Consider the following 18,368-nt stretch of genomic DNA (forward strand, 5'->3'; position numbering starts at 1 on the left):
CCCCAATCTCCCCCAACGCTCTCTTAAATGAAGGCAATCTCTCAAACAGTGGATGACATCTTCCAAAGTATTGGAGCATCTAAAACAACCAGGCGACAAGGCTAGCTGGCAACGAAATCTGTTTGAATTAATTGGCAGTGCATCATGAAGCACCAACCATATGAAAAACCAGAGCTTTTCAGGGACAACCATCTTCCAATTCCAAAGCCATGACTCGCCATGCTCCTCCTCCAATTCACCCATTTCCCTCAACCACCGATACTCGTCATGAACCGAGTAGGCCATCACTACTCCCCATCCAACTCCAACGATCAATAGCATTGGCAACAATCCGAGAATCCATCTGCCCAAACCAATCGCGCACTTCCTGGGGAATTAACGTCGCACATTGATTGAGGTTCGATTGATTATTCCTCACCAAGCCACTGAGACACAACCTTGTGTCTGAAATATTGACAAAATCCACCTTCTCAGCAAGCTTCCCTTCCCCTATCTAGTCATGGTACCAAACCGAGGAGGAGTCGTCGCCCAATCTGAACCGAAAACCTTCTTGAAGTTGATCACGAGCCTTCAATATCCCCTGCCAGATTGGAGAAGCGTTTGTTAGACGAACAACTCTAAAAATCCTAAACAACAAATCAAATAAGATTGAAGAGTATTTTACAAATAGAAATGATACTCAAACAAATAAAAATTGCACGGTATTTCTCTCTCTCTCTCTTATTATCATATTCAATTCATCTATTTTCTAAAAAAATTAATTTATCATATACCACATTAATTACTTCTTTATTTTTTTCCTTTCTGAATATTTGTTAGTTGTATGTACTATGCAAATGTCTACCAAACATTTTTCTTCTTTCTTATTTAAATTCAATGTCTATGTTACTTTGAGCATGATAACAGAACCTAAAATTATTAACACTATGTAGAGATTTGTTTTTTTTTTTTTTTGAGAAAAAACATTTTATAGAGGTTATATATTAGGAGTTTACTTATCTAATGTAGTTGGGTCACTTTCAAGAGAAAAACAAGTGATCATAACCAATAATCAGGGCCGTGTAGAGATAATTTGGGGCCTAAGGCGAAAATTTTAGATTTATTTTAATTTAATAAGAATCTTGAAGAGATTAAATGTATCATATAAATTATTAATTTTTATATTAATCTTTTAGGTTGTCGGAGCTGTGAAATCATTTATTAGAGTGTTATAAATGAAATAATTCTAACATTTCGCTTCAATAAATAAGACAGTTAATTATTTAATCTATTTTGTAACAATACTATTGATTTAAACAATTTTAATTTTGAAAAACTTCTTCTAGCAGTAGAAATCGTTACAAGGATTGTAAATAAAATTCGATAGACAACGTATATATTTGGAAAAGAATCTAAAGTTTTAATTGAACTTGAAACGTAAGGAATGAAACACTGAAAGATTTTGCAACACTTTAATATCAAGTATCTTATTTGATAATTCACTTCAAGGTAGAAACAATAGATTGTTTTAGAGAAAAAACAATGAGTGAAACTACAAATATATAAGTAAAAAAAAAACTAACGATTACGAGTAAACACAATTAATTTTTTAACTTTGAAAATGTAAAAATAACGGGTATTTAATTTATTAGTTTTTTGGAAAATATAAATTTAATAATTTAAAACACTACTACTAATAACTGTTAAAGTTGCACTTCCCACATTTCATTGCCCATATTGAGATTAAGATTACATGATTTTTCACTGTTTCATTACCTCTTTAATTTAAGTCTCAATAGAATATACTATATAGGTAAAACAAAAATTGGGGCCTTAATCAATTTTGGGGCCTTAGGCAATTGCCTAATTATTCTAAAGCTTTACACGGCCCTGCCAATAATAGTAATTACCCATTTAGTGATTACCTACTTTAATAATCAATAAAATAATTCAATCAATAGTTGTGATGACTTATTTTTTTTTTATATTGACTCTCTCACTCTAGAGGAGTCAAATTCAATAGGAGCTTGGCTCCTCTAAATTACTTCGTAAAGTTTTGTTTTAGGCCTAACCTAAAAACCTCATCCATTAAGGGACAAAAGCCCAAGAAGGCACGTAGGCCCAACAACCCAAATACAACATCTCTGCAAGACTTTCTCACACCATAAAACCAAGCCCGCATGTTGTGAAAGTACAATTCACACATAAGAGGTACATTTGACCAAACAAAAATAAGAGGTGCCTATTGAATTAGAGGAATTAGTAGAAATGAAAGAAAAATGATATGTGAAAACCAAAATAGTACAATGGACACCCGGCACTTTTATTTTCTCACTCTCAAAATTATTTTTTTATTTATCACTTTACTCAACCAAAATCATTTTGTCCACATGAATCATTTGGTCACTTAAGCTATGATGATTTTACTTAATATTTATCTTGAGTGATTCAAATAATCTAATACAGAATAAATTTTAACCGATTAAAAAGTGTGGAATGATAGAAGAGTGTTAAGATTTCATAGAGACAAATGCTTAAAGGGTAGTGTTTTTTTCTTTTTGGATCATGCATGTTCTATGATCCAAAATTACATTTCATTTTCCTAGCCCATAGCGGGTGTGTATCTAAAATTAGTGCAATATATAGGACTATATGGGCCTCAAGGTCAAGTCCATTACTATTTTTATACAAGACATAAATTGACAAATGAATGTGGTCGGTGCCATAAAGGAAAAGGAGAACAACAAAAGCCTAAATCGAACTTACTAGACCTATTGGTGTTAGTGGGTCATTGTCACTAATTGTTGTAAGCCTAAACAAACTCTCAAATCTACTTAGGTTGTGATAGAAAATTCCTCTTGACAAAAAAAGGAAGATTGAAAATTCCTAAATTACCAAAAACAAGGGGGGCAGTGACCAAAAGGATATGTATGAAACTGTTAAGGGCTTAAATATGTGTTTTGTGACTTTGTCCCTGTAAAATTTGTGATAATTGATTTTTGTTCATGTAAAAAATTTATCCATTTTTAATTCTTATAAAATTCAAATATTATCTGGTTTTAGTCCTTCACATAGTTCAAACTTCAAATGTTTCTTTCTCTTCATTTAATCCTCCCATTGTCCTTGCTCCTCTGCACCTATTAGATTGTACTTTGTACCCTGTTATTTGGATCCAAAGGACAGGTGATACTTGGTATATAACAAACAAGATTAGAGAATAAAAGAAATAATAAAAAAACTAATGACAATTGAAATTGTGATTTCATAAATAATAAATTGTGGAGTTCTTCAAATCTTAATTATTAACTTTTCAATCAAGGTTGTGACAGCTAATGTCACTTCCTCATCTAAATCCAGCACCCACATCTCCAAAATAGTCATCTTGTTCTATAATCTTCGGTGCCCACTAGGGTAGGCAACTTTTATTTTGGTCCACCGGTGGACCATAGTTGACAACCATTGGATCTTGGCATATAAGAATATTCTTTAGATGAATGATTAAGATTAAAAGGATAGTAAAAGGGTAAAAGTGTAATATACTTTATCTTATTATTAAAAATAAACTAAAAAATAATAATTTAATATTCTTGAATGTTCATCAATGTTCTCCATGTTCATCTCCACCCAGAAATTCACGCCCACACTGTGTATCCAAAACGCAGAACCGAAAAAAACACAACATTTTCCTTTATCCGATGTTCTTCCTCAACTGATACAACCAAACACAGCCACCATCTAAAAAAAACTCATTTCCCACCATGTTCTTCAATCACTACCCATCTGTTTTTATTTTGATAAGCCAAAGTGGTTAATTAAAGGGGGCCCTTAGTACGTAGCACTAGAAGAAGATACAAAGGGGAAAAAGAAAAGCAGGGACTAAAAGGACGAACATATGTCCAAAGCCAAGCATCACGAAGAAAATAGGAGCACAAAGCAACCTATCTCTGTCTAAAAAACAATGAAACCTTCGAATATAAACATTAATTCACTCCCTTGCAAAGTCTATGAATAAAACGCCCTTATAAGCAATTAAGCCTCATCAAACAAAATCATGAATTTGTTTGAGGCTAAGAAAGCCACTGCTGAACAGGTACCAGTCTTTACAACACAGCAGCAGTTGCAGGAGAAAAACGATGAGAGGATCACGAGGAAGAGGGAGAAACCACTACACGATCTGTTATAATGAGAGAAAGTTTTACGGCGCGGCGACAGGGTTGGCTCAAGTGAACGCCTTCTGGTTGATTTCACTGGAGCACGACGAGATCCAGCTCTTGCGCCGCGCGACCAACACCTTCGTCGTGGCTTCAGCCCTCGATCGAACCCGCACCCGACCTGGCACCGCCTGTAAACCCCAAATTACAACAACCCTGCAACCTAGGAACCTCCTCCCAGAAGCGTGAGTGAGGAGAGGGATTTTTTTTCCCAGGTTATCCAGATCCAGTTTAGAGAGAAGCGTGAGTGAGGAGAGAGGGATTTATTTATTTTTTTGGAATTTAATTTTTATATATTTTATTTTGTAAATTACTACTATGACCCTTGGTCCACCGGTGGACCTTTGTTAATTGACCATCCTAGTGGCCACCATAATCTTCCACCACAAAACCCCATAAATTTTACTTAATGGGATTTGTTCATTCAAACACAGAGGAACTGTTACATAGTACTAGCTAGTAGTGGTAGGAGCCAGTTGGACCCATGACTGTAGATCCTAGCCACATAACTTGGAGATCACAAAGATCAAACAGCCACCGCCATTAATCTGCCAAGCAACCTCCACATGTATATATTTTACAACCTTAATACATTCAATTCTCATCTATGTGTCTCTTTCCTTTTCTTTTTTCCTGAGGTGGAGGTGAATATGGGGCGTGAATAAAAAATTTCCCCATATTTTATGATAAAGGAGAGAGAGGCTTATATCTAGAGATCATTAGATTTGACACCCCACTGATTAAAAATGCCACTCTACTTACGGAAACTTAGTTTTCGAAATATTTCGGAAATAAGGTTTCCGAAACATTTTTTCATTTAAAAGTGAGGTGTTACATGTATTTTGCACTACAAATCACGAATTAATTTCGGAGTCTTAGATTCCGAAATAATTCGGAACTTGAAAATCTGAAAATAGGGGTGTAAAATCTAATGGTTGGGGTGACAAATCCAGCTCCTATATATAGGTGGTCCAGAAATGATACATTGTCTAGCATGCAGGGAATACCATAAAATGAAAATGGGTAGTACTGCTCAATTGACCCCAGAGAGAAAATCCACACTTCAGTCCCCTTCAACTGATTGAAAACTCCCTTAAGAAATTATAAACAGACAATAAAATTCACATGGCCTGAACTGATACCTACAAAAATAGACTAACTGGGTCACCATCAAATTTACGTACCCAATTTCAAACATTAGCTAAGAGTTCAATACTTAATTAAATTAAAATTGGTACCCCTTTTATTTTTTTTTCTTTTCTTTTTCTATTTGTCAGAAACGATTGGATACAAGATGATTCTTTTGTCAAGATCAGAATAAGTTAATACATAATGGCCTAATCACTATAATCACAAACACTGATAATTTGTGGCGGTCAATGGTTGCCAATAGCAATTTATTATATAGTTGTAAAGAAAAAATTATGTCTTTATGACGGTTAAAAACCACCACAAATTATAAGTGTTGTGTTCGTCAAGAGTGGTGTCCACAAATAGTGATTGAAGCACGAATTCATTGCCGTATGGGGCATACTTGAGAAAAGCTTCTCTCTAACTTTACATTCAAGCTCACCATCATACAATTATGAACTTTTGGCAATAATATTTGCCCACTTGCTCCATAAAATTTGTCTGAGCTTGCCTTGCCTTCATATCCATTCCTTGATGACAGTGCACACTGCATGTTATGTTCATGCAATTACCAAACGCCACCTTCCATTCCCAACATATATGCATACACCAAAGGTTTTAATTTTTTTAATTGAATTGGGTTGATTGCCATCATTAGCATTCCCATTATGATGTATGTGCTTGTCTAATCAACAAGCAACTACATAAACAGGAAACATATAGAAGAAATGGGAACATTCAAACAATCAATGAAGGGGAACACTCAAAATTTATTTCCTAATTTGCTGCTTTTATGCTGTAATAACCAATTCCTAATTTGCTCTCATGAAGAAATCCAAGAAAGAAGGAGGTAACAGTGGAAACTGTCAACATCAGCATGATTAAAGGTAAAAAGGTTCATGAGAATGTATGGTTGCTTTCATTTAGTCTAGACCTTTCTTCCTTTTCTCTCAGAAATTCCATTTCCTCCACTATAAATGCAAGTTCTGTTTATCACTTCTCCCATAAGATAGAAAGTGCTCTTAATCAAGTATTCTACTTCCAGCATTCCAATTCCTCCCCATCTAAATTCAAGAATAAGAGATAAATAAGTTGATGGTAACATTTTACTTCATAATTTCTAGTGTAATGCTACTTTAATGTGTTTGTTTTAATTCCTCAAATAAAACTGTTTTAGGAAGAAGGACAGGTGCAAGTTTGGGAAGGCTATGTAGATTGGAGGAACAGACCAGCCAAAAAAGGACATCATGGTGGCATGCTTGCTGCTTCCTTTGTTTTGGGTTAGTACAACCTTAGACTCTGACCACATTATGCTCTTAATGTTTCTCTGATTTCCAAACCACAATGTTATATATGTTTCTGTAAACCATTTTTTCTACAAAATTACTAGATATTAAGTATTGATGTGTTAACATGTTTCTAATTTTCTAACTACAGCTGTGGAGGTATTAGAGAACCTAGCATATCTTGCTAATGCAAGCAACCTTGTTTTGTACCTGACCAAGTTTATGCACTTTTCACCATCCACCTCTTCCAACATTGTCACCAATTTCATGGGAACAGCTTTCCTCCTTGCTATTCTTGGTGGGTTTCTGGCTGATGCATTTTTCACCACTTATTCCATCTATCTCATAAGTGCTGCAATAGAATTCATGGTAACTTCTTTTCTTACTTAAGGTTTCTATAATTTTCCCTCAAAGTGTTTAAGCTGCTATATTAACTTTGCAGGAAACAGCTTCAAGACTTCCAAATTAACTGGAATATAATGTATAAGCTTAAATATCACGCACAAGTCAATGATAAAAAGTGAAAGGCTTAATAGCACTTTTGGTCCCCCACGAATGCAAAATGTGCAAATGGGGTCCCTAAACTTTAAAAATAGCATTTTTCCTCCCCGACGTTATCTTCCGTTAACAGTTTTGGTCCCCAGACAGTTTTCCGTCAAAAAACTAACGTTTTTAAGGAGAAATATGTAATTAAACAAAAAAATAAATTAAGAAGAATAAAAAGAAAAACCAGAAAATTCATCATCTCCATCTTCTTCCATCATCTTCACTATTTTCTCAATCATTAAACCCAAAACCCAGAAAATTAAAAACCTAAAAACCAAAATCATCTTATCCTCTTTTTCATCTCACAAACATCTTTATCTACTTGATCTTCATCTTCACTCAAAAAGAAAAATGGATACAGATCTATAACCCACCCCTAACCTTCATCTTCACCCTTGCACCCAGTTTTGGTCCTGCCATTGAACAACCAGATCTGAACCAAGATCTCTTCCCTCATCCTCCCCCAACACACATCCAACCAAAGCCCAAACGGAAATCGCCTCCCTCAACCTCCTCCAACCCAGATCGAACATTGATCTGGACACATAGGACACAGACAAATTCCTCTTTTTCATCTCCTTTCTGAGTTTTCAATGGAAGGGATGAAGTGTGGTTTGATATCCTCTTGTCGTCCTCACAGGCACGATCTTTGCAATTTGGATGGAATAAAGAAACATAAATCGAGAGAGAAAGCAAAAGTTTTTGGATTTATCTTCTGGGTATATATATATTTGTAATTTGTCCTTAGCAATATAATCTAGCTGGGTTTATGTCGAGAAGCAAAAGTTTAGTATCTAAAAGATTTTATCTTTTTAAATATTCTTAGGTTTTTTGGGCCATTATCTTCTTCTGGGTCTATATTTTCTTCTATATTTGGGTTTTATTGGTTTCCTTTGGGGCATTTAATTTCTGGATTCTCATTTGTTTTTACGGGCATTATTTTTTTGGTTTTGGAGAATTTTGAATTTCTGTAAAAAAAGATTGAAAAAGATGAAGAACTCCTTGATTTTTTCTGGAAAACCCAGAAACCGTTACTTTTTGAACGGAAAAAGGACGGGGGACCAAAACTGTTGACAGAAGATAACGTCGGGGAGACAGAATGCTATTTTTAAAGTTTAGGGACCCAATTTGCACATTTTGCATTTATGGGGGACCAAAAGTGCTATTAAGCCAAAGTGAAAAAAAGATGCTACATTTACATAACATGTAATTTTCAATCACAGCCAAAGGGCAGGGAAGACTTTTTACAAATGTTTACCTATAGATTGTGCTTCTAGGTAGGAAATCACATCAGGACTTGATTATCTTGAAGGTTGATTCTAGAAGAACCGAACAATGTAGATGGTATGACCAAAAAAATATAGTCAAGAATCAAGATCTTGATATACTTCCAAAGTATAAACTATAATGCTGGCCCCACCTGATAGGGTCCTTTTTCAATTCTCAACTCAACTAAGAGAATAGTAAAAAGAAAAAGAAAAGACAGAAATGAAGAAAGATGAAAGAAGCATGATCATGGAGACATGGACTCATGGTGATAAGATTCCAGAACACAAATCCAGTCAGTGCTCTGGCTATTTACAATATCATATCACTAGTCTTCTGTGTAAACCGGTGAAACAGCTAGCTGCCATCACATATCATGTTATTCATGTGAGGATTTATCATTTATCAAACAAACATCAAAATCAGACAACTTAGCTATAAAATAGGTTGAGTTCAATGACGTTCTCAAATTATTGACCTGCAATATGAAATAATTAGCCAGAAACATTTCCATGCTGTTATCAAGATTATAAGTTCCATGTGAGATCACATGTTTTACACATAAACTACCCTATAATGAAACAGGGCCTATTAGTCCTTACAATACAAGCACACATGCCATCACTGAAACCACCAAACTGCCTTATGGGAGATTCCAGCAGTCACCTATGTCAGAAACTTCATCAAGGGGAGGCAGTTATGCTCTTTGCAGGCCTCTATCTAGCAGCTCTCGGCGTAGGAGGAATAAAAGGATCACTTCCTCCTCATGGGGCTGAGCAGTTAGATGAGACCACCCTAGATGGAAGGAAAAAGAGGTCTGAATTTTTCAATTACTTTGTCTTCAGCCTCTCATGTGGGGCATTGATTGCAGTCACTTTTGTGGTGTGGATTGAAGACAACAAGGGATGGCAGTGGGGTTTAAGTGTCTCAACTGCATCAATATTGATCTCCATTCCAGTTTTCCTTCTTGGTTCACCAACATACAGGACCAAGATTCCATCTGGAAGCCCCATCACATCCATGTTCAAGGTATACTTCAATGCATGTATGTTTGTTTGGAAACCCTACTACAATTTTTTCTGAAGTAGAATCAATTATGGAGAAAAGCTTCTGAATTTCAGAAATGATTTAATAAAAAAACCTGATCCAAACATACTATAAAATTAGAATGGATAGTCAAAGATTTTACCTCTGGCAAGTTAGTGCCTACAAAAGGAAGTTCGAAAGTCCATCATTGTGTAAAACGTCAGTCAAATTAGTCCCAATAGATTGACATTTTAGTTGACTAAATCTGACCGACTTTTTACACATTCATGCACTTTCAAACTTATTTCATTCTTTCAAGACCTAACTTGCCAACGGCTAAATCTTTCGACAAGTTGACCATTGAGTTTATAAACTTATATACATGGCAAGTTGACTAGTAAAAAAAGCTATACAAGCTGCTTTGAATTTTGTCAGGTTGTTGTTTCTGCAGTTTGCAACAACTTCAAATCAGGGAATTCAACCAATGCTGTCATAAACATGGCCACAAGTCCATCCCACACAACTGAAATCGGTGGTGAAGTTGAAGAAAGTAACACTACAAAAGAGGATCAGCTAAGTCAAAGGACTCAAACCCCAACAGAAAGCCTTAAATTCCTTAATAAAGCAGTGATGGAACCAGTTCATCCTATGCTGCAGTGCACAGTAAAGGAAGTTGAAGAGGCCAAGGTAGTATTAAAGATCCTTCCCATATTCATGTCCACCATAATGCTTAACTGTTGCCTTGCTCAGCTATCAACCTTCTCAGTCCAACAATCAGCCACAATGGACACCATGCTTGGTTCCTTCAAGGTCCCACCAGCTTCTCTACCTGTGTTCCCTGTTCTCTTCATCATGATCCTTGCCCCACTCTACAACCATTCCATTGTCCCATTTGCAAGGAAAGTGACCAAAACTGAGATGGGCATAACACATCTACAGAGAATAGGGACAGGGCTATTTCTCTCTATTGTGGCAATGGCAGTGGCTGCTTTGGTGGAAACCAAGAGAAAGAAAACAGCTGCTGAATTTGGTTTATTAGATTCTACCAAGCCTCTTCCCATGACATTCTTGTGGGTGGCTTTTCAATACTTGTTTCTTGGTTCTGCTGATCTTTTCACTTTGGCTGGGATGATGGAGTTCTTCTTCACAGAGGCACCATGGAGCATGAGGTCATTGGCCACAGCACTCTCATGGGCCTCACTGTCCATGGGGTACTTCCTGAGCACTGTTCTTGTGTCCATTATTAATAAGGTCACAGGAGCTTTTGGACACACACCATGGCTCTTGGGTAGCAACTTGAATCATTATCATCTTGAGAGATTTTATTGGTTGATGTGTGTGCTTAGTGGACTAAATTTTATTCATTATCTCTTCTGGGCCAATTCCTACAAGTACAGAGGTTCACCAAGGTCTGGATATTAGAACAAATTGTAGACATAACCATTTCTTGTATAACTCTATAACTATAACCACCCTTTATTCCATTCCATGAGAGAGATGTTCCATGAACCACATATGCATGATCATAGATGCAATTAGTACCTTTGTATCTACTGTTACATATATCACTTGGCAGCTTACAAAATAATTTAATAAGTGTACCACATTCTGTTTTTAGAATAATACTTTGCCATTTATAATGTAACTAGTTTAGCTTGTTGGCAACTTATGTAATGGTGTCAAACAAATGGTGATTGTAGTTTTGCAGCCACCAGTTGCTTCTCTATTTCCTCATTCAGTATGATATATATTTAATTAAACCAGCAACATTAAGATTCGATATTTTTAAGATTCGATATATGATATTTTCACATTTTGAAAGAGGCCACTTAGTTATATCAAAACAAAAAAGAGGCCATTTATCAAAAAGATGATGGTTCAAGAGGCCAGGCCCACTAGGCACAATGGGCTGAGAGTGCATCAGCCTGTTATCCCTCCACTGTCAGGAGCCAGAGGTATTCGCTGCTCTGTGAAACCAGCCTCACGCTTTGCCCTCCAGTTTAGGGGCCGAGAGACAAGGGCCTTCGCCCAAGCCCCACGGTCCAACTCTCAACTTGGAGTGGGCAGGCCAGAATATTGCATCTAACAGCCCAGCCTAACGAAAGCCAGAACCATGTTCCATCAACCTGGTGCCCCCACTTGGGTCACAAGCTGGAGTAACCCAACTCGGCGATCAATCATTGCTTGTCAGATGTTTATATAGAGTGATACGTGTCATACATTAACCGATGTGGGACATAGAGATGCCAAAGCAACAATATAGCTAAGGCAGTGTAATCTATGTTGAAATATGGTGTGTTCAAACGGTTTCCTTGATCCTACCCCAACTACTTTCCAAACTAAAACAAACCAATCTTTTGGTTTGTCTGAATCAGCAACTTGAAGATCATGAAGTTAGGCCATAGAGAACATTGTCAATCATTCATAAAATATGCTTAAGAATGATTTATTTTGTAGGTAAATTTATAAGAATGTTCTGTTAATGATTTATTTATGATTAAATGTTAAAATAGTGCTAAAAGACATTATATTAACTGCATAAAATAGTGGTAACTTTTGCTTCTTTGTATTTTTATGTTGGACTTTGTATTCCATTGCCGGGAAGATAAATTAAACAAAGGCAATAACACTTTTCTAGGTTGTATCAGTAAGCATTAAATTTACAATTTACAACTATGATAACAAGAATCTCCTCGACAAGGTTAGAATTGGATTGTCATGCCAGCTAGCTTTGCAACTCTGATTGACAATTTATAACTGTATCTGATTATGCCAATCTGAAATACGGTTAAAACAAATGGGGCTTAATTAACGTGGTGATGAATACCAAGAACAGTTTAATGTATTTGTCTGCTCTCAGCATTGGTGAGCTAGTTAGCTTATAATTGCAAATTGAGTAGAGTTCTATCTCATGTCAGCTTTGCTTTTCAGTTTTCAAACCTATATCTAGTTTGAGGTGTTATTCTGATCTTCTCTGTATTTTGAATGTAACTTTTCATGTTTCTATGTGCTTGCTATAGTGCATTTATCTATTAGCTAAAGATTGAGTATTTTCTCATGTTATCACTTTGAAGTTGGGGTGAATTCTTTTGCACAAACATAACTGCAATGATGTTAAATTTTTTGAGCTCTCATCCCTATTGTGCTGTAGAGTATTCTCTTACATATTGTCACAATTGTACCATAGAAGAAAATTTCTTTTGTGTACATAGTCTCATAGCATGTTTGGTTTAGCTTCTTTTTCCTCACAATCAATTCTGAAACGCAGAAACTACTTATAGAAGCTTCTCCCTAAAATTGATTCTGATTTCATAATAAATTGGAGAAGGATTTCCAAACATGCACTAATGGTGATATAAGATATACTGATTACATGATCTTAATCTTACAACATGTTGGATTCCATATTGTTCAGTAATCTTCAATGGGGTGAAATTATTTATCATGACATGACTTTCTGAAATATTGCAGTTAATAGCAAATGGGAAATCTGCTATGTTGTGTGCAAATTGAACAATCAACGGTGGCTATAAAAGAAAAATTTGGGAGATTTGAAGAGGTTCTTGAGCCGGGATTCCATTGCGTGCCAATGTTCCTTGGAGATAGACTGGCTGGTCATCTCTCTCTTCGCCTACAACAATTGGATATCCAATGTGAGACCAAGACAAAGGTTTGTTACTTGTAGCACCTCAGTCATATCCAAACCTTCATGTCATTTCATAGTTATCAAGCACCATGAATTCTTGTTGCCTTGGACATTTTTTCATTTTTATCTATGTATAAGATGATACTCTTTTTGTTTGCTTTTTTCCCCACTGAATTAAAGTTGATTGGTTTGAAGGTTTATTTGCTTACAGGATAATGTCTTTGTTAATGTTGTTGCCTCTATTCAATATCGCGCCCTGGCGGACAAGGCTAGTGATGCTTTTTACAAACTTAGCAATACAAGGACCCAAATTCAGGCCTATGTTTTTGATGGTATAAATCACAACACTGCTTAACAATACAGAACCTTGAAATAAGTGGGGTTTAACCATAACTTATCAGATAAGGTGAAATTTCTCTTATCATTGCAGTAATTCGAGCATATGTTCCAAAACTCAACTTGGATGATGCTTTTGAGCAGAAAAATAAAATTGCCAAAGCTGTGGAAGAAGAACTTGAGAAGGTTTCTTTCTTTTTTTGAGAAACAATATTTATTGATAAGGTTAACTTTGATTCATGTTAACATGATTAGATGCTTCATTGTCTTAACAGGCTATGTCAGGTTACGGATATGAAATCGTTCAAACACTGATTATTGATATAGAGCCAGATGTTCATGTGAAGCGGGCTATGAATGAAATCAATGCTGGTATGTCCTTTTTCAAATGATGTTAAATATGTACTAAGATATTGTATCATGAAGTGTAACTTTTGACTCAAATGATTCTTTGTTAATAGCTTACCCATCTGATTCAATATTCAACCTGTTTGAATACAAACCAAAGAGCACTATTTGGAGCTTATCTAGTATTTTTTTTCTAGTAGATAACCTCCAATAAGTTCGTATCCAAACAGACTATTGTATGACTTATGATTGCCTGATTTTCTTCCAATGTTTTCTGTCCTTGTTCAGCTGCAAGATTGAGGTTGGCAGCTACTGAGAAGGCAGAGGCAGAGAAGATTTTGCAAATCAAGCGAGCCGAGGGTGAGGCCGAGGCTAAATATCTTTCTGGTCTCGGCATTGCGCGCCAACGCCAAGCAATTGTTAATGGCTTGAGAGACAGTGTGCTTGGATTCGCAGTGAATGTACCGGGGACAAGTGCAAAAGATGTCATGGACATGGTCCTTGTCACTCAGTATTTTGACACAATGAAAGAGATTGGTGCTGCCTCCAAGTCCTCTGCTGTGTTTATTCCTCATGGACCCGGTGCTGTTCGCGATGTAGCTAGTCAAATCCGCAATGGACTTCTTCAGGCTTCTCATCAGTAGTTTGTACTCCTTCCGATCATATCTGGTTTGTATTGGAGTGTATAGTGAACGGTGGTGTGCTATAATGGCTTAATGCCTTTGGCTGTATTTGTTTGCAGTGTGTTATGTGATTTTTGTATCAAAGTAAACGGCTAAATGCATGTTTGTATTTCTGTCCGTGCACATTCCGAGGTAGTTTGAATGTGTGTTTAACCAATCCATGTCTCTCGTGTCATTGGATTGAATGTGCTTTTGACCAACATGAACTAAGTACAATCATGCACTAAATTGGTACTCCAAACATTATGGTATCACCATATTAGTCCTACAAAGGAATTTTGTCATCAAAGTAATTCTTCAAGAATCCAATGCATCTAAAACTAGAATCAATTATAAAGAGAAGCTTCTATGGATAGCTTACAGGTTCTAGAATTGATTTTGATGAAAGAGAAGCTAATCCAAACATGCTATTAACAAAGCAATTCTATAAACAGGCAAAAGTGATAGAGATATCTACTAGTAGTACTACTAGACATGGCGTCATACTATGCAAAAGTGCTCATCCAAGATTTTTAGAAGTTTCACATCCAGTTTGCTTCCTTGTTTTATCACCCCTTGCATCCAAAAACCTCTCAATTGGAGACAAAAGCTTATCTCATTTGCATTTACTATTTCAGAGCCATGGATACTCCAACCTTGGGATGGGTAGTTTGGTCCCCAAAATCCACTTCTCCAGCCATAGTTATGAAAAATCTCTGCCAAAACCCTTGTTGAATAACAGCACCTGCATTTCCAGATGTGTCGAATCGAGCCTTTACCAAAGTTTGAGGAAAAATTGCATGCTGAGCACCAATGGTAACACCAGTTTCCTTCATTGACAAGCTGTACTTTACCTCAGCTGCAATGGCAGTCTTGGTTAGGGGGTTCACTTCATGATAACAGGTGGCTTTCAGTGTGTCAAACCTATCATGCCTGCAACATAACACCAAACTTCAGCATGACATTCCAAACTTATAGCATGTCTGTATGATCTTTCAAAATCAATTATGCTACCCCAGAAGCTACTAGGAGTAGTTCCTCCCTGAATCAAAACTCCTTCTAATGTGAATCAACCGTTCAACCAACCATGCAATTCACACAGAATCTAGGAACATTTTCTCTGAATCAATTTTGACAACCATAAGCTACCCATGTAATTAAGTTTCTTCCCATAATTGAATTTGGCTTCAGAATCAATTGTAGAAGAATTTTCAAACATGCACTAAATATCTGAAGCCAAAATCAATGGAGAAACTTTCATAAGTAGCTTCTGGGCACCATAGTTGATTACGTAGAAAAATAAGTTAATCCAAACATGCTGTAAGACTTGTAGCTTCTAACAAGAAGTGATTCTAGAGTATTTTTCCCTGGAACCAAACATGAGATTAAATTCAAAAATCTTAAGTTAGTTTGTAGGTCACAAATTGATGTTTGTCATCCATTTTTTTGATAAATTTAGTCTACTTCTTGAGGGATATTATCTCACATGGTCAAGGAAGCATCAAGGAAGGAACTTTTGAAGTTGAAGCCAGCATTCAGCTTGTCGATTGTTCTTGTTGGTATATCAAAAGCAACATTGGCTCCAAGTGACAGAAGGCTTGTTCCTATAAGGCCTGAGAAGTTAAGAACAGGATCATATCCTCTTTCTATGTTTCCTCTTAATCCAATGCATCCAGTAATCCCAATAAAATTGTTCAAGTATCGTAGTTCCACCTATGAATTCATTATGATTTCAGATGAAAACAAAAATCAACATTTAAGATTGAAGATTAATAGATTATAGTAATGGTTAAAGTTTAGAGGCCAGTAAAAAGTTATAGGCTTACCTTCCCAGAATCAGGTATGGTACATTTGAAAAGGCTCTTGAATCCAGGTACAATTTCTTCAACTGTTACAGATATGGCAGCAAAAGTCTTCAGAGTTCTAAGAAATTCACTAGTGGACTTCTTTGAGGTCTAATATGATGTTTGGATTGACAATGTACACCTAATTCAAAGCAAGTCGTCCCCAGAAGCTACAATGTAGCTTCTCTCCAAAAGTGATTTAATAATGAAGTTCCAACCATATAACCAAAACACATTTTGTGGTAGAAAGCTCATAATCGCTTACGTGAAGAAGTTATAAGGTGTAACTTCTGAAGTTATCGTGCTTTGAATTGTGTGACACCACTAGTACAAGTATTCTAGCTATGTAACTGGTTCCATAGATTTCCATGCCAAGATGGTAATAAAGAACATATTTCAACTAGAAGTTATGTAAAGAAAAGGATGAAGTTGATCTTCACATTACCTTGACAAGCGAGGTCCATATTCCAGTCCATGAATTGGTAGTGAAAGTGAATTGGTGGTTGTTGAACATAGTCCTTGTGAAGAACACCTAATAGAAAAGTAAACAAATTTGTGTCAAAATATTACTGGGAAGTGGGAATGATCAAAAAGGAAAAGAATTCATAATGAGGAGTTGATAAAACCTTTAGCCTTCTTCCCAATATCAAAATAAATCCCCGGAGAGCTGATCATTTTTTTCTAAAATGAATGCTTAGAAATCAAAAAATTTATTTGTGATTCACCTTTTTGTGATTTGTTGGCACGATAATTTATTGGGAAGAAAAGGGTAAAGGAAGTTTCCTCTTGTACTAAATGGTTCACATGATTGCAGTATGTATAAAACGAAATTTCCATAAACAATTTTTAGCTATTGTTCATGACACTTTAAAGATGGTGACAAATGGCCAAAGAGTAAAACTTAAGCAGCCACACTAACACTGATACTGCTTGTAAATTGTCTTTGCATAATTATGTTGTCATTTGTTTCATTTGAAAGGGAGATGAATCTAACAGCAAAAAATTTGTACTAACTAAAATCAATGTTGCTTTAGGTTTAAGCGGACTTCAAACCTTCCTGATTAGGCTTGAGCTGACTTAATCATAAGAGCTTTGTTACATTTTTGGAAACATTTAGTCCTGTTCATCTTGTCATTATTTAACAACTGTACAAAAATATAGCCAAAAGTAAAATTTGTGCAAACATCAAACTTCATTATTTTTTGGGAACTGGGATTAGTTAGAGGAGGGTAGCTAGGAGAACCAATTTGGCTAGCTTAAATTCTTAGTAGGTGTTTGATATTGTGTTACCACGCCACATTGAGGTTTGAAAATCAAGTTAAAGTGAATACACCCCGTTTAGCTTTATTGGATGTGCAAACACCCAATAGAACACACAAAATCGATGCTTTGATTCATGACCCAATAGAGATAGATAAATTAACGGTTCGGTTCTTGGGTTAGGGTTAGGTTTAGCTCTTATTATTATCAAGTTAGCTTTTAGGAGTAGATGATTCAAAGTTGCAGAAGACTAACCTTAAGGAGTATCCTTGTTCACTAACTAGGGATATTGTGTAGTATATATTCAGGGAAGTTACGGTTTCATTTTGGTTAAAAAAAGGGACCATACATCTTACTAGCATCCTTCTTTAACACATAATATCAACATTCAAAAACTTCCCTTGCAATTTGCAAGTTCCATGTGCCTACTATGAATGTTCTAAAATCACTTTTGTTAGAAGACAAGTATTATGAGCATACATGCCTTGAATTCGGTACAAGGCCAAATTTAAGTACTAATGGCGAAGTTAATATGTAAATCCAAAATCAAGAAAACCAATAGCTGATTGAAAGAATTGCACAACATGTAGAAAGAAACAGCATATGTATAAGCTTCAAGTTGCAGAAAACAATATTTTCCAGAATATTAGTAGCATAGCATTAGCACCCCTACTCGACAACAAGGGAGATTGTGTAATATATTTAGGACCATACTACTTACTTACAGTCTTACACCCTTAACCATTTAAATTAGCATTAAAAAATTGTTTTCTACGTCCCTATAGAGTGCTTCCCTATAAAGTGTTTTCCTTATAAAGACATTGTGT

General features: G+C 35.9%; 3 protein-coding genes across 6 annotated transcripts; 2 read left to right on the forward strand and 1 right to left on the reverse strand.

Moving 5' to 3' along the window:
* The first annotated feature begins 6,077 nt into the window (after window positions 1-6,077).
* On the forward strand, window positions 6,078-11,276 carry LOC130715162 (protein NRT1/ PTR FAMILY 4.6-like). 2 transcript variants are annotated; one of them, XM_057565225.1, is made up of 5 exons: window positions 6,078-6,208; window positions 6,499-6,601; window positions 6,759-6,976; window positions 9,005-9,448; window positions 9,881-11,276. In XM_057565225.1, exons 2-5 carry the CDS (start codon window positions 6,577-6,579, stop codon window positions 10,865-10,867), a joined length of 1,674 nt encoding a protein of 557 aa, XP_057421208.1. In that variant the 5' UTR covers window positions 6,078-6,208; window positions 6,499-6,576; the 3' UTR covers window positions 10,868-11,276. The 2 variants fall into 2 exon arrangements, with proteins under 2 accessions (XP_057421208.1, XP_057421207.1); XM_057565224.1 differs by lacking the exon at window positions 6,078-6,208 and adding an exon at window positions 6,316-6,419.
* A 935-nt stretch (window positions 11,277-12,211) lies between these two features.
* On the forward strand, window positions 12,212-14,658 carry LOC130710303 (hypersensitive-induced reaction 1 protein-like). 3 transcript variants are annotated; one of them, XM_057559517.1, is made up of 6 exons: window positions 12,212-12,310; window positions 12,917-13,115; window positions 13,303-13,423; window positions 13,522-13,613; window positions 13,703-13,799; window positions 14,064-14,658. In XM_057559517.1, the coding sequence occupies exons 2-6, from the start codon at window positions 12,927-12,929 to the stop codon at window positions 14,417-14,419; spliced, it is 855 nt and encodes a 284-aa protein (XP_057415500.1). In that variant the 5' UTR covers window positions 12,212-12,310; window positions 12,917-12,926; the 3' UTR covers window positions 14,420-14,658. The 3 variants fall into 3 exon arrangements, with proteins under 3 accessions (XP_057415500.1, XP_057415501.1, XP_057415502.1); XM_057559518.1 differs by lacking the exon at window positions 12,212-12,310 and adding an exon at window positions 12,319-12,401; XM_057559519.1 differs by lacking the exon at window positions 12,212-12,310 and adding an exon at window positions 12,435-12,524.
* Window positions 14,619-18,351, reverse strand: LOC130710304 (mitochondrial outer membrane protein porin 1-like). The gene is made up of 5 exons (XM_057559520.1): window positions 16,908-18,351; window positions 16,727-16,813; window positions 16,264-16,325; window positions 15,924-16,150; window positions 14,619-15,370 (listed from the first exon to the last, which is right to left on the reverse strand). Exons 1-5 carry the CDS (start codon window positions 16,954-16,956, stop codon window positions 15,067-15,069), a joined length of 729 nt encoding a protein of 242 aa, XP_057415503.1. The 5' UTR covers window positions 16,957-18,351; the 3' UTR covers window positions 14,619-15,066.
* Between the last annotated feature and the right edge of the window lie 17 nt (window positions 18,352-18,368).

Source organism: Lotus japonicus, chromosome 4 (genome assembly GCF_012489685.1).
Source record: "Lotus japonicus ecotype B-129 chromosome 4, LjGifu_v1.2".
Lineage (NCBI taxonomy): Eukaryota > Viridiplantae > Streptophyta > Magnoliopsida > Fabales > Fabaceae > Lotus > Lotus japonicus.